Source organism: Ascidiella aspersa, chromosome 7, assembly GCF_963924565.1.
Source record: "Ascidiella aspersa chromosome 7, kaAscAspe10.2, whole genome shotgun sequence".
Taxonomy (NCBI): domain Eukaryota; kingdom Metazoa; phylum Chordata; class Ascidiacea; order Phlebobranchia; family Ascidiidae; genus Ascidiella; species Ascidiella aspersa.
Genome location: NC_139453.1, coordinates 31641923 through 31656716, shown reverse-complemented (window position 1 = coordinate 31656716; position 14794 = coordinate 31641923). Strand labels below are relative to the sequence as shown.

Genomic DNA, 14794 nt, shown 5'->3' with positions numbered 1-14794 from the left:
CCCACATTGTAGGGCAACCCCCAACCCCACCTTGTAGGGTAACCCCCAACCCCACCTTGTAGGGCAACCCCCAACCCCACCTCGTAGTGTACCCCCAACCCCACCTTGTAGGGCAACCCCCAACCCCACCTTGTAGGACAACCCCCAAACCCACCTTGTAGGGTAACCCCCAACCTCACCTTGTAGTGTAACCCCCAACCCCACTTTGTAGGGTAACCCCCAACCCCACCTAGTAGGGTAACCCCCAACCCCACCTTGTAGGGCAACCCCCAACCCCACCTTGTAGGACAACCCCCAACCCCACCTTGTAGGGTAACCCCCAACCCCACCTTGTAGGGTAACCCCCAACCCCACCTTGTAGTGTACCCCCCAACCCCACCTTGTAGGGTAACCCCCAACCCCACCTTGTAGGGTAACCCCCAACCCCATCTTGTAGGGTAACCCCCAACCCCATCTTGTAGGGTAACCCCCAACCCCACCTTGTAGGGTAACCCCCAACCCCACCTAGTAAGGAAACCCCCAACCCCACCTTGTAGGGTAACCCCCAACCCCACCTCTGCATCAGCGGCGTGCAGATCGACCGCTTCCCACAAAGTGTCCCTGAACTTTCGATCGAACGCGATGAACTTCTGGAACAATCCGTACAACATCCCAAGCAACTTCAGCTCCTCCCCTGTCTTGTCAAGCTCAAGAAACGGCTTGGCTGGGATCCCGAACAAACGCTGAACCGAGTCCAGAGTCTTGCGCTTTGCGTCGTACAAAGTGTACCTGGGAAGATAAACTTGGTCAATGCTGGTTGGTAAAATTAGGGGCTTCTATAAAAACCTCAAACGGTAACCAACAAAAATTTTCTGAAATAAGTACTTAAAAAGTTGGTTAATGCTGGTTCAATGGATGCTGGTTAAAGAGGCATATTTTGTTAAATGACATACTAAGAGGACACTGTTTGTTAATCAACTAACTCCTAAATCCTAATAAAACCTTTCCCTACTGTCCCTTCACCTCCAGTTAAAGACCTCTATCAATACCCCTAAATTACATCCTATAATCCATCAATACCCCTGAGCCACCGATTTTGGAAGTCGTGCAGCCTTTGTACAGCTTCAGCGGGTCTCACCCTTGTGCCTAATTACCCCGTTAAAGCCCCCAAACCCCCATTAAACACTTGCCTAATGACCTTAACCCACCTGTTTTGGAAGTCGTGCAGCCTCTGCACAGCTTCAGCAGGTCGCACCCCGGGAACTGCTGGTCCTTGGGCGTCGAACCCGTTCCTGAACTGAATCACCTCGACAACAAACGTCTTCAGTTGTTTGTCAAGTTCTTGCTCGAAAGATGTCCGACGCTCCTTCACTAGTGTCTGACCAAGGTCATCCGCCAAGGTCACCAGATCAGCCCAGTTCTGGCGCAAACTTTCAACCTTGAAAAGTAGCAAGGTCATTTTATTTGAAGCATGTTTTTGACACTTAGGTAAACATATGTGAGCCAGCAGGGACATTGTTTGAAACAAAATGTATTTTAGTTCGTTTACTGTACCTTTACCCGCACTCCAATAAGATACATTGATAATGCGGCCACGGAATGATTTTGTTTTCACACGAGTTTGACTGGTTTTAGTTATAAACGTTACATAGAATGCGTACAATATAACACTGTAGCGCGGATAGCGTTTCAGTTATTATTTTTGAAAAACCCCGAACTTTTTGGGCGTGCAACTAATTTTTATAAAGTGTATTAGTTTGCTTTCAAACCCGCGACAGCAAGTTTTAGCCTGGGGTACCATACACACCCCCGCAAAAGCGCGACCAAGCTGGTTTGCCTTAAACAGCTATTATTTAATTACAAACATGAACCTCTATGCATACACTTGTAACACGCTTACATTTATCGACCCCAGGTAGAAGGGTTACCTCTGGTCCTAACCACCAACCTGTTGTAGTTCAGCTCTTGCAAGTCTGAGGTCGTACGATCTCAACTTGTCGTACATATTCTCGATGGGAAGATACACAGAGTCAATCTTGTTCTCCATGTCGTGAATCTCCTCAAGCAGACCAAGGGTGCTGTTTAATTGGTCGAGCGTCGTAACCTGACGTTTAAATCAACCAATCACAAGCGGGAAAAGGATTTGTAATGGACAATATCAATAACGCAGGTTATATTAAATATAAGAGAATTGACAACTAAGCAATAAAATTCTCGTACTTTTAATTGTATATGTCAAGTTGCTATGGAAATATTATTCCCGTAGATATAGTCGTTTAAAAATATTTAAACAAATTTCTTTTTCCTGGATAAAAATAGTTCATTCAAGAATTACAAAGTTCATTGTAATTTTGACCATACTTGTTTAGCATCATTGTTTTTTCAACAAAACAATGAACTTAACAGGAAACACGTCGGAGGTGATTTATACTGGAGCCCACTTTTGCTTGTATTGACACTTACCGGCGCAGAAAGTCGGTTCTGAACGTTGGATCGATATTGATAAACACTGTCCAGCTTCTTCTTGGCGTCCTCGTGTAGAACCTGGAGGAAGGGAGGCTTGTGGTTAAACATGGTTATTTACTGTTATTATGGCAGCAGTATATACATTTTATTACCTCATGAGTAACCACTTAATCTCGGCAACCTCTGGTTGTTGGTTAAATGTATTAAACTACAAGCGATGGTGAAAACAATTCTTTGTTTGAAAGGAGGAAATGTATTTCAACATTCCTGCTGAAACTATTACATCCCATATTGAATTCGGAGCTAAGTTTAAACGTTCCAAGAAAAATGTTTTATTATTATGTTAACATCATGGCTTATACCGAGTAAGTTATGATTGAATGTTTACGTTTAGCATTATGTTATACTTGTACCCACCATAGCGTATTGAGTCTTCCAAGCTGCCGCGAGTCCTTGCAAGGCATCTCTGGTTGGTGTCGGTTTGAGGATCACTGAAGCGCACCAAATGTCAGATGGAATCGACGATATCTTCTTCTCAACATCCAACAAATACTCTACCTACAATAATATGAACTATTCATCAACTGTTTTAAACCTGTGGCCTTGAGATCTATTAAACTTTTGTTCAATTCTTTATGCAATTTTTACACGTGAAAATAAAGTCCCTGTTATCGAGGTAATTGAAAATAATAAAGGTGATATTTGAGTTAAATAATTGAATACTTATTATTAACCCGAAATTAAACCCAACATAAAGCAAAGTGACAAACCAACCAAATGTTGACCTTCGTTAGATTACAAGGATCAGAACTTTGACCGTAAAGCAAAAAGCGTCCATGTGAAGTAATTAACCGCGGATTTGCACAGCTTAATGCTGTAGAATAAAACCTGTCACCAACCTCTTCCCTTATTTTGTCCATAGTCGGGTCTGTGGCCATGAAGTTGGTGTAGGATCGTTGCATATCTTCCTTCCACAGGAAGTTGTATTGAGATAAACGCTGGATGTATTCGCGAACCGTCGTCTTTAAACCTTTAAACGATTTATCACACCGATGGTTGGAACAAAAGAAGATTAGATGGTTAGGACCATCATGGGTAGGAGCATTACTTTGATGTCAAACGTGATTAGTTTAAAGCAGGCAAACTTTTCAACACAAGGGCCAGTTAGGAAATGTCATGCTTACAGGAGGGCCGCACATCAAATAAACACTAATTAATATTTTCAGCTTTTACTAGAAAAACTAATGAGCTACTAAGCTGCAACTACGGCAGTTTTGTCAGTGCTGTCTACTTGTGGATTCGGAAAAAACTTATTCTACAATTCCAATGACGCCGTTCTCGTACGGATCGGCTCAGTACAATTTAGTTAACAGCCTTAATTCAAAACCAACTGTTAAACATAACGTCTCAGTCAATATGCGTGGCAAAAGTCTGTTACACCTTGACCGTACTAGGCAAGTGTAATTGTTGCAAAACAATTCTTTATCATAACAACGTGATACAAGTAAAACTTTATGAATGAAGAGTGTTTTGTAATAGATGCTTCCCATTCGAGTTCAACAACTGCATTAGTGTAGCGGTGTAGCCTATGTGTTACATCGCACTTCAAACAGGAAACTCATAGAGCAAAAGTCCCAACGTGGTGCACACTCAAAACCTTATTTAGGGAAAAAAAGCTTGAAGAAGGTAAAGGGCCGCAAAAATAATGGAAAAGGACCGCATGCGGCCCGCGGGCCACACGTTTCCCACTCCTGGTTTAAAGCATGGCAGAGTGACCTTGAACTGACCTTTAGTGACGGAGGCAAGAGCGCCCCTGTGTGACGAGACTTGCTCATCCACGAGAATTGTCGACTCAAAGTTCTGGTTTTTCTCAATTCCTCCCCACCAAACCAAACCTGCCAGAAGTGATTTATTTATACATACTGCAACCTTATGCTTTTAAACCAAACATACATTTTATATTTCGTCGGTAGAAATGAGAATTATGCGATGTTACAATTTTTATTGGGTATCTGCATTACCCCTTGTTGCCATGGTGATAGACTCTGCCATCTCGTCAATTGTTCCTTGCACTTCGGACAATGGAGGGTCGAGAACAATGTCAGGGATGCGAAACCTGAAACAAATAAGGCTCCATTCCTTAGTTTGGATTCGTCAAAAATGACTGCTAGAAACAATTAAGCTTACATCAGCAATAAATCTTTTATGTTTAATTCTACTTTTAACAAATTAATTTTTGATGAACCCACTTGATCTTAACGAAAAACTTTAAATCGCCCTCCTTGTTGGTTTCCATAGCAGCTTCGTCTTGCCACTTGGAGGCGGTAGAGATAAAGGAAAGTGACGATTCAGTTCGAGCGATCTCAGAACTGCCAAGTATAAAAGTTTTATTTTAAGTTTTATTCTAAATTCGCGCACATAAGAAGCTACACGATAAAGTTTAATTTATTTGTTTAAAGTTTAAACTATCAAGTTTAAATCCAAACGCTAAAATGAGAGCCACTAAAACATTTAAGCAAAATACGTCCTTGAGAGTGACCTCGACATTGAGCTTCCGGGTCTCGAGTAATTGTAGTCAAGGTCACCTTGACCCGTGACCTTTACCCCCATGGCTGTGGTCAGTGAAGCGAGACTGCCACAAACGCTTTGTAGCACGCTTGAGTAGGTTCGCTTGCTGTAGTGCTCTGGATTTAAAAAAATATGTTTAATATGTTTGAAACATAAGCGTTCAACTCGTTGCCCAACCTACATTAAATTATATGAAAACAGCTTAGAAGTTTTAAGAAAACACAGGTAAAAATAAATTGCGAAAGTTACGGGTTGAATATTGTTATTTCATAAATCAGTGGTTTCTCAAACTGTTTGCCTCGAGATTTCAAGTGTGCCGTGGAAATATATGTAATTTGCAAAAAAAAACTCGCAGTACAAACATAGAATTGCATGATTCCCACTAGGTGCGATTAGCAATACCCCACCCATCTTTTTTTTCAGCAAGTCAAACTTACTTATCAGCTAAAGCTTAACCCTTAAAATCACGCACCGAGTATTTTCTCCACAGCTGATTCCTCGGCGTCAAAAAGTTGCTTGGCAGACTCTGTGCTGCCCCCAGTGGACGTGGAACCGCTGCCTCCTCTCATATTCTTCCGCGCTTTCTTTGTTCCTGGGTTCTTGGCGGCTGTGTCTGTATTGTGACGTCATAATGTCAATACTAAGGTATGTAAGTGATACATCATAAAAAGCTCATTAAATAGTCCATGAAGTAAAATCAAATGAAAAACAAAAATGAGTTAATTTACAAACTAGATTTCAACTTAAATTTTACATCTTACGTATGGCTTCGTTTAAAACTGAAATTAAAGTTTATTGTAAATAAACTAAAAGTTCAAACATAGTTTTATCAAATTGATGCTCACTACTAAAATGTTCCGCACTGTTGACCCTGCTGCTCGAAAGGATCATTATGACGTCATGAATGGCTTGTTCGATCAAAGAAACGCTTTCCTGCATTTGAAGACTTCGCTCGCTCACGCTTCGATTCATCTCCTATGACGTAACAATCGTTATAAATATAGAGAAATTTTAGATACTTATGCTATTAACTCTCTCTTCTTTCCTTTAACTTTCTCAATGCCAGACAGTTTTAAATAAAGTTTCACCTTCACTTGCTAAGAACAGTGGTTCTCAAACTTTTTTGTCTTTTGCTTTTTTGAAGTAAATGAGGAGCCCAGGTTTAAAAGAAGAAAATTTAAAAACCACAGTACAATATTTACCCTCAAACCAAAGGCAAAGGATGTGTTACTGCTAATATAAGTCACCAGTCAAAGAATTCAAAATACCAAAGCGGATTCAACTTTTAAAACCACTGGACCTGAACGTCGTCAACAACCAGGCGTTAGTTTCATTCAAATATTTACTCTTTAAATAATGGTAAAAGGGGAATCCCCACTGACCTGCAGTAGTTGGGGGATTTCCCATGTTTTTCCGAGCACGAATGTGTCGTCATAAAGCACGAGTTTGTTGATGGAACTTATTTCCTTCTCGATCTTATTAGTGACGACATCGTTGACCTTTGACACAATTCCCTGCAGCCGCTGGGTTGTCGACCTGGGGAATCACCCGATTGCAAGATGGTATTATCACTTGATCGTTGCTTTGCAATTTAATTTACATCGCCATCAGAAGTTCAAGCATTTTGTTATCGTACGAAGTTTAAGGGTTTAAGTGGACAAATCCTATTAAACTGGTAAATACCCAACTAACCACGGCAACGCGGGGTGTTTTGTCTAGTTTCTAAATAAAGAGATAAACAAGTTGAAAAGGTTGCAGTTTAATAATCTAAAATTTTTGAAATAGGCTGTTTGGAAAATGTACAAGGCTTAACTAAATCAAAGTTTAAATAAATATGCTATATATTTTTTTCAGTTATGGTTTAAATATATCTTCAGAATTTTTCACAGTTTACCGTTGCTAGCTGTTTGTGGTGGAATATTACTTTCAAAAAGTCGAAGACACAATTTAATTAACGTACAACACATGGTCGTGGAGATATTGCTATTAGTTTATAAAAGTCCTTGATCTGACCTTGACTTGTGCAGGAACGCGTCGATGTTCATGCTGTCCCAAGTGATTGTCTTTAGCCCCACCTGCAGGCACTTGGCCACTGAATCGGTGTGAGGTTTAAACAACGCTTGGAAGGGAAGGGGAATTCCCTCGCAAACCTGGAGAAAAACGTTAAAATGTTAAATGTAAGAATAACGAATAAATTTTGGGTAAAAGCAAGGATATAATAGACCAGGGACACAACCCGCTGCCTTTGTAGTGATTAGTCACGGTTTAAGTGCCGTATTAGATTTTGGTTTGTAGGATGTATAGTGCCAATTCCGTTGTTAAGTCCCTGAATTGTTGGTTCCGACTCAGATTTAAATAACACTGTGCGTTTATGTAGCCACGATATTGTTGGTGTGTAACATTTATATTAAACTTGTAATAAGTAATTGTGTGAGTGAGGAAGAGACAAAGTGATATTTATTTCCTCCTGTGTGTCAGACTAATGCTTAACCACCTTCTTGTAATCGTTGAGGCATTGCTCGAGGTGGATCTTGTACTAACTCGTAATTTAATGTATCACTTGTGTTTGAGACTCATGTAAAAGGTTGTGAGCATCTGTTTTAAGTGCAACTTATCTACCTTCTTGTAATCGTTAAGGCATTGCTCGAGGTGGATCTTGTATTGCTTGAACTGCTTCTCCTTGAGGAGGATGTTCCTCGCAGCTTCCGGGATCTCCAGCTTCATCCTCAACATCCACTTCCCCTCCTGGATCTGACGCGGGATCTGTGGGTCCACGTTCACCACCAACTCACCCCCTTCCTGGCGCAGCAGGGGAGTCTAAACACACAGACTAAGTGAGGACAAACTAATAGAGGAAGGTTAAGAGAGAAGTTCAAGTTCATTTATGATATTTATACGAAAAAAATAATATTTTTTGGAAAATTCGCAATTAATTTTAAAGTTTATTAAGAAAATGGTTATTCAAAGACAATAGTGAGGCCCTTACTGTTCTATGCAGTAAAAAACTTAAAACTAGGAAAAGGCATATTTTACCAAACGAAAAACTAGTTTTTAAAGTATTTTAACACACAACCCGATTAGAAACATGCACATGTGACCACATTATTATCATCCTCATTAAAACTTTTATTTTCTTCTACAAACTCACTGTCATCCCATGCATGACGTGATCGACAGACTTGCACCACTGTTGGTACCACAACGATTCAAACGTCACCAACGCAGTAGCAAGTCGGTTGTAGAACTTCACGGTCCGGTGGTATTCCTTGTTCTGGTTCAGTGATTTGTTCTCCTGGAAAGCCTGAAAATATACAAATAAGATTAAATTTACAAAAACTGTACTTTGTGGCTGTGCAGTGCCATCCTTTCTTTTACTTTATACAACAAATTGTGTGAAGCAATATTTGCCATTGTTGTTTTATTTATAAAATCTTCTAAATCAAACTACATAACCCGCAAAAATATTTAGAGTAAGAAATATTTTTTAAAGAATTATATTTTTCCACCTTCATCGGCTCTTCGATGTGAGAAAGAAGTTGTCTCGACCAGTAGATGGCGCCCGCGGCCGGGGGAGCGTCTCGAGCAACAATCGGTTCGTGTTTGTTCTTCTCGTACATCTAACAATAACATGTGTGACGTAATAATGAAACAATCGGTTCGTGTTTGTTCTTCTCGTACATCTAACAATAACATGTGTGACGTAATAATCAAACAATCGGTTCGTGTTTTTTTTCTCGTACATCTAACAATAACATGTGTGACGTAATAATGAAACAATCGGTTCGTGTTTTTTTTCTCGTACATCTAACAATAACATGTGTGACGTAATAATCAAACAATCGGTTCGAGTTTTTTTTTCTCGTACATCTAACAATAACATGTGTGACGTAATAATGAAACAATCGGTTCATCTTTGTTCTTGTCGTACATCTAACAATAACATGTGTGACGTAATAATGTAACAATCGATCCTTGTTTGTTCTTCTCGTACATCTAACAATATTATGTGTGACGTAATAATGAAACAAGTTCGTGTTTGTTCTTCTCGTACATCTAATAATAACATGTGTGACGTCACAAAGTTACGTATATTCTCGTGACAAACATGTAGAACAACAAATACTTCTCACCTCTTGAATAGACTCTAGTTCTTTGGCGTAAGTCGCGTAGACATCGCTGTAATGTTCACTTATGACTTCCTTGAGATTGGAACGCTGGCTCACAGAATTAAACCTGGAACAAAATACGTTTAGTGCCAACATAAACTCACTAAACACAAGTTGCTTTCTGATGAACTTGCTTATAAATGGAGCTTACATCCGTTGGTATAAACTTACTTAGATAAAATGTTGAGACCCTGTCTAGTGTTCATTCCCTTGGAGAAGATTGTCTGAAGATAAACCAGCAGCAGTTGGTCCAAGTTTTGCGACAAAATGATGAATTGGTGGAAAGTTTCCTCAAATCTGCGGCGATGAACAATAAAGAGTTTAACTTTGCACAAGATACGCAGATTATGTTGAAGCACCGCAATCATTGAAAAGTAATTATTTTCAACATAAGTACAATTCTGTGCTGTTAACTTCATTCTGCGAAATTTATATGATATTGGTTTATCAATTGCTATTAAACACGTAGTACTTGCACCAGCAATTTTTTTTAAAATTATAAGGAATGCATTACAAAGGTGACGTCACCATCTAGCACGTTCGCGTTATTACGTCATAAAGGAAATCACAATAAAAATACGCGAAATCTAACAATTGTAACAATTAACCCACTTGTCCTTCTGTCTCCTTTGAAGGTCAAGCAACATGGACGAATTAATCCTCGACAGCAGGGTGCGGATCATTGACGTCTGATGTTCCGATATGAGGGTAGAGATGCTTGGGCCCTCCCCCCCACCGCTGTACACTTGTCCTGACACACAGACACACAGATGTACAAATGATGCCGGGGCAATTTAGAGACGGGAGCATTTTATAGCTCGGGCAAAAAGTCAAGACAATAAACCAAAAAACTCACACGCGCACGCACGCACGCACGCACGCACACACACTTACTTAGGAATGCTGCTGCGTTGTATTGCGATTGTACGGGCGACGGGGAGGAATTAAAACCGTCCGACCCCTCATCCAGTTCCGAGTCGCTGTCGAGAAGGTGGAACGACTTCTGGTGGCCTACAGTGACGTAATAACCAACAATATAACGTCACAATAAAGTTTAAATGTAAACATAGCAGAGTCAATTGAATTGCTTCTACAACAAGGTTTTTCTAGAAAGGCAACATCAGTTCAGCTCAGTAGAAATTGTTTCTACTTGAAATTATAAGAATTGAGTTATATCCTTTTGCTTTTATATAAATATTAATATTGTGTTTAAATTGTATTTTTTCTCACTTGAACTCGTGTCATCTTCAATTTCTTCGTCTTCCTCGGGAACAGTCAACATTCCTTGCTGTGTCCTCTGAACATTAACATCAAAATAAACATTCAAAGAACAAAATAACACAAAAGCGTGAAAGCAGGTTGAAATGGTCGGTTTGTTCAAATGGCATGAGTTTGAAATCGCTTTACAGCTTCAATTTGTCACTTGTCTCGTTTATTGGAAATCATTTTGTTAAAAATGCATTTCAAGCAATATTCTTGCTTTGACAAATTTTAATCCAGATCTAAGTTGAATCAAAGTGTCTTGTTTTAAACACGTCACGAACCGTATTGTGGCTTTGACATGCTTTGCTGTAATATTTCCTCGGTAGTACTGCTATTCATTGCTTTACTATCTACTTACATTATTGAAGGGGTAGGATTGAGTTTTCTGAACAACTTCTGGTTCTGGAGGCGAAGAAGCTCGTTCTAGACAAATGTTTAAATGTTATCGCTTGCATGGGATGATTGTGAAAATAATAACGTTCCACTTAAAGTATTTAACAAATCAATACGTAATATGTGATTCGCTAAGCTCCGTTAAATATCGCCTATTCATTTGCAGTTTAGAATTCTTGCATAAAAGCAACATGGAGCTTGTGTTGAAAAAGTTCCACGTTGATATTTACAAAAACATATTAATGTTAAGTGAATAAACTTACGGCGAGGTGAATTATCCTCGGGCACAGAACCAGACACGCTCTGTCCTGAAGGAATATCTTCAGGTCTCGGACGGGGAAGTCCCACCGTGTCCTTGCCTGATACAAAATGTTCAAGGTCATATTTTACATCAAGGTTAAATTTCACAAGGTCACACTTTGCAATAAGGGCATATATTGCATAATACTCTTGTTTCCCAAATAACGTATAAATATATCTCACTATTTTTTGTTTTTGATCAAGGTGCCCTGTTTTATATAAAATTGAGTCACACTTAAACAAACCCGGAAGATGTCACTAATTGTCGAACCAACCACAACAACCAACTGGTGTTTCATCCGCGACTCACTGAGTTTGTTGAACTGACGTAACGATGATATGACGTCAAGTAGCTGACGCATTCGACCGCAAATGAGGTCAAGGTTCACCAGGATGCTTTCGTCATCAGAAAGGGGAATCCCGTAACCCATGCTTCCCATCTCTTTACCGTCTGCCACAAAATTACGTTCAGTGGAAATAAATACTCAATATGGCGATAAAAATATGACTGGGCGGAAAAAAAACTTTTCCAATATGAAAATGGTACTTCTGTACAATGTTTAGGAGTAGCCCATTTGTTTGTATTTTTCCACACAAACAAGAATATTGCTAAAATTAAAATATGTTGCTTTTGAATTGCCACCGAGAGCAGCATGACCTCTAAGAAATCTTTCTATAAGTGACCCTTAGTTACCTCAGGTGAATGAAATGACCTGAAGTTACCTGATCCAGAGTGCAGTGACCCCGAAGGCGCAAACTTTGCCTTTTTGGTTGTTTTTGATCGGTTAGTGGGCGGGGCATCGAGCGAGCTCACTGATTGGTTGAGACTGTGAGAGGCGGCCGCCGTTGAACCGAGACTGTCTCTTAGCAACCGTACTTGGTCACGGTAGAATGATTGCAGAGCAAGGCAAGCTCGCAACCTGGGAATAATAAAAACTTGTGTAAGTGTTGAAAGTTTATCAAGGTGGAGCTTAGTCTATAGATTTTTATTAAGCGGCAATATTAATGTGTTCAATGGTAACCTGAATCCATTGGTAAATTTTTAGTTAATAGGCGAGAAACTTATTTATACAATGACGTGTTTTATGTGTTCCGACTTTTGCCACCTAATTCCTGAGCTAATTATATCAGAAACCAGACTAGGTTCAAAATCGGATTTCAAATCAGATTCGGAACTGGATTGTGTTGGAATTAGGGATGTTTAAAGTAATATATCCAATTCTGCCGTTTATTTCGGGTAATTGGAACCGATATACGTAATAAGAATATCAAAGCCCATACAGAAGTAGATATCATTTTGGACGTTTCGAATAACTCTTTATTCATTTTCAACATGAAATATACCGATATAATTTAAAAATATAATTTAATGTTTTACCAATACCTATACAATACATGCCTGGACACGACTGCGATTCGTCAAAAATGCTTCTGCCGTGTTACGCTTCACTGAATTTACCACGCCTCGTTGAATTCTTAGCGCACTTGGTATGTTTTTACCACAGTAATTATTAGTCTTGTGCTTTAATATGGACAAAACCGAGAATTTCAATGACGAAGAAGGGTTGGATGAAGCCTTGGAGCAAATACTTATTGAAATAGAAATGGATATTTCGTCAAACCAAGCAGACGAAAAGTATATATGCGAATCGTGTAAAAAATCCTTTTCTACATCACGAGGTCGTCAGTCTCATATCAATAGACTGCATGTTGTTTCGGGATGCGACGCCATAACTATTGATAAATTAATGTCTCTTTGGATGGTACCCAATTTGGCTGTTAAGCACATATTATACTGGTATCGGATCGGCACCGATACCAACGGGTGAGTACCGACACTATCACACCAGGTTTAGGCTACGATCCTATATTATCGGACATACCAACTCTCAAATAATCTGTAAGTGCTTAATATTTAAATAACATTAAACCCAGATTCCTGACTAATTATGCATATACCAATTTTATCTGTTCTGGGGTAAATAAAATAAAAAGGTTTGAACATATTATCTAAATACTATATTTTACAAAAGTTCTGTATAAAACACCTAACAGCCAATGTTACTGATTGAAGAGGTTTGCAGTGATTAAACGCTTGACTTGATTTTGTTACAATATGTAAAGCTGTCATATTGCTCTCTTCTCCATCTGCTAGCACAGAAACTCCTCCACAAATTGGTAGGTTTGAAATAAAATTTAAAAGATCTCTTACAGATTTAGAAACGTTATACTCAAAAATTTCTTTAAAGAGGCCAGACCATCCAAAGTAGTGCACGTCCAATTGAAAATTTGCGTTAACAAATATTTTATATTTTTCTTGATCGAATTCAGAGACCTGGGAAATGCAAATTTGTGAGAAATCTTTTGGATGTATTTTCCATTTCCATGTATCACTTTTTAAAACAAGACATTTGGCTTGTTTTAGAAATGAACTAAAAGTTTTAAAGACAATATCATTTTCTGGATTCCGTGGAGTGGGTGGTCTGCGAGCTACCTTTGAACTGGCTGCTAACTTCACTGGCATGTTTAATGTTGGAATTAATCCAAATTTTCACATATCTCGTTTCTGCCCTGGAGAAAAATAACAATTTATGTTTTTTAAGTAAACTAATATAATGACCATTTCTAAAATACACAAACTTTTCTAATCTTCTATGTAAAATTCCTTCCATGTATGTACATTACTAAATCTACTACTGCATAGGTCCAATCCAGAAATACAACACAGGTGTAGAATAGTTAAGAATTAAGTGTTTAAACTAACCATGAATAAACTGTTCTGCTTTAAAATGACGACCACATATCTTTACTACATCTCGTTTATATAAATCCCCAATTGCTTTGTCAGCCCTGAGGCCAAGAATATTTTTTTCCAAATCATTTGCCCACTTGAGTTTTTCGCCTAAACAGAATCTTTTTGCTGGCACATGGTAAAGTTGGTCGGGATATTTACCATCACAATCAGGAATACAGCAATGTTTACTCATTTTTAACTAGTCTATAAAAATAGGAACAAAAGTTTATTTGACCAGGATAGTTGCTCAAGGTTTACAAATACTGAAACCAGTAAATAATAGTCATTGTTAAAGGTAAGTAGGTCTACATGTACACATGTAGGAAGTTTGTTCTTCGCAGATGACCAGTCTGTACTTCAAAGCACTTTACGCAAAAAATCACCGAGATCTGGTGTGCACACAACTTGCCTAAAAAAATTTTGGGCGTGTGTTTGCCACACCATACAGACTGTGCCAACGAAATCTCGTTGCTGTTGTATTACTTTGCCCACAATCCAAATAAAAAGTAACTATATTGTAATTTTTCGTTCGTGTCGAAACAATGTAAATAGTTTGGTCTTCAACTAACTTTATAAACTGCAATCCTAATAAACATATTACAAAATCTAATGAATCAAGCAGACTACAACCAACGTAAATTGTTTCTTTTGGTAAATTCAGTCAAGCGTGAGACGGCAGACTCAAATATACAACAAATAATACAGCTACAATGGGCGGGGGAATTCCCGTGTCCATGCCTGTGGTATAAGCCTTGGTTTTACCGCCGATTGTTGCGCCTAATTGTACAAACGCGTGTGGTAAGTTGGCCTGTCGCTGCGGCAACACGTTTATAGTGCTTGCTTTAAATGTAACCTGGTAGTGCAA

At 39.0% G+C, this 14794-nt stretch overlaps 1 protein-coding gene across 5 annotated transcripts in view; it reads right to left on the bottom strand.

Annotated features, from left to right (window-relative positions):
* Positions 1–14794, bottom strand: part of LOC146139016 (uncharacterized) — a 66266-nt gene that overhangs the window by 44686 nt on the left and 6786 nt on the right. Inside the window, exons 9-34 of one of the 5 annotated variants that reach the window (XM_083394199.1) lie at positions 11859–12055; positions 11446–11586; positions 11099–11194; positions 10801–10865; positions 10410–10476; positions 10074–10190; positions 9792–9930; positions 9351–9476; positions 9144–9246; positions 8520–8630; positions 8162–8314; positions 7633–7830; positions 7027–7163; positions 6396–6549; positions 5859–5988; positions 5486–5620; positions 4985–5129; positions 4695–4814; positions 4467–4561; positions 4233–4340; positions 3345–3475; positions 2863–3003; positions 2443–2523; positions 1928–2083; positions 1188–1417; positions 555–768 (exon numbers count right to left, since the gene is read on the bottom strand). In XM_083394199.1, coding sequence (XP_083250325.1) covers positions 555–768; positions 1188–1417; positions 1928–2083; positions 2443–2523; positions 2863–3003; positions 3345–3475; positions 4233–4340; positions 4467–4561; positions 4695–4814; positions 4985–5129; positions 5486–5620; positions 5859–5988; positions 6396–6549; positions 7027–7163; positions 7633–7830; positions 8162–8314; positions 8520–8630; positions 9144–9246; positions 9351–9476; positions 9792–9930; positions 10074–10190; positions 10410–10476; positions 10801–10865; positions 11099–11194; positions 11446–11586; positions 11859–12055 — 3490 coding nt within the window. Of the gene's footprint in view, positions 1–554; positions 769–1187; positions 1418–1927; positions 2084–2442; positions 2524–2862; positions 3004–3340; positions 3476–4232; positions 4341–4466; positions 4562–4694; positions 4815–4984; positions 5130–5485; positions 5627–5858; positions 5989–6395; positions 6550–7026; positions 7164–7507; positions 7542–7632; positions 7831–8161; positions 8315–8519; positions 8631–9143; positions 9247–9350; positions 9477–9791; positions 9931–10073; positions 10191–10409; positions 10477–10800; positions 10866–11098; positions 11195–11445; positions 11587–11858; positions 12056–14794 lie in introns of those variants that run through there. The other 4 variants (XM_083394201.1, XM_083394200.1, XM_083394202.1 and 1 more) reach the window with 4 other exon arrangements.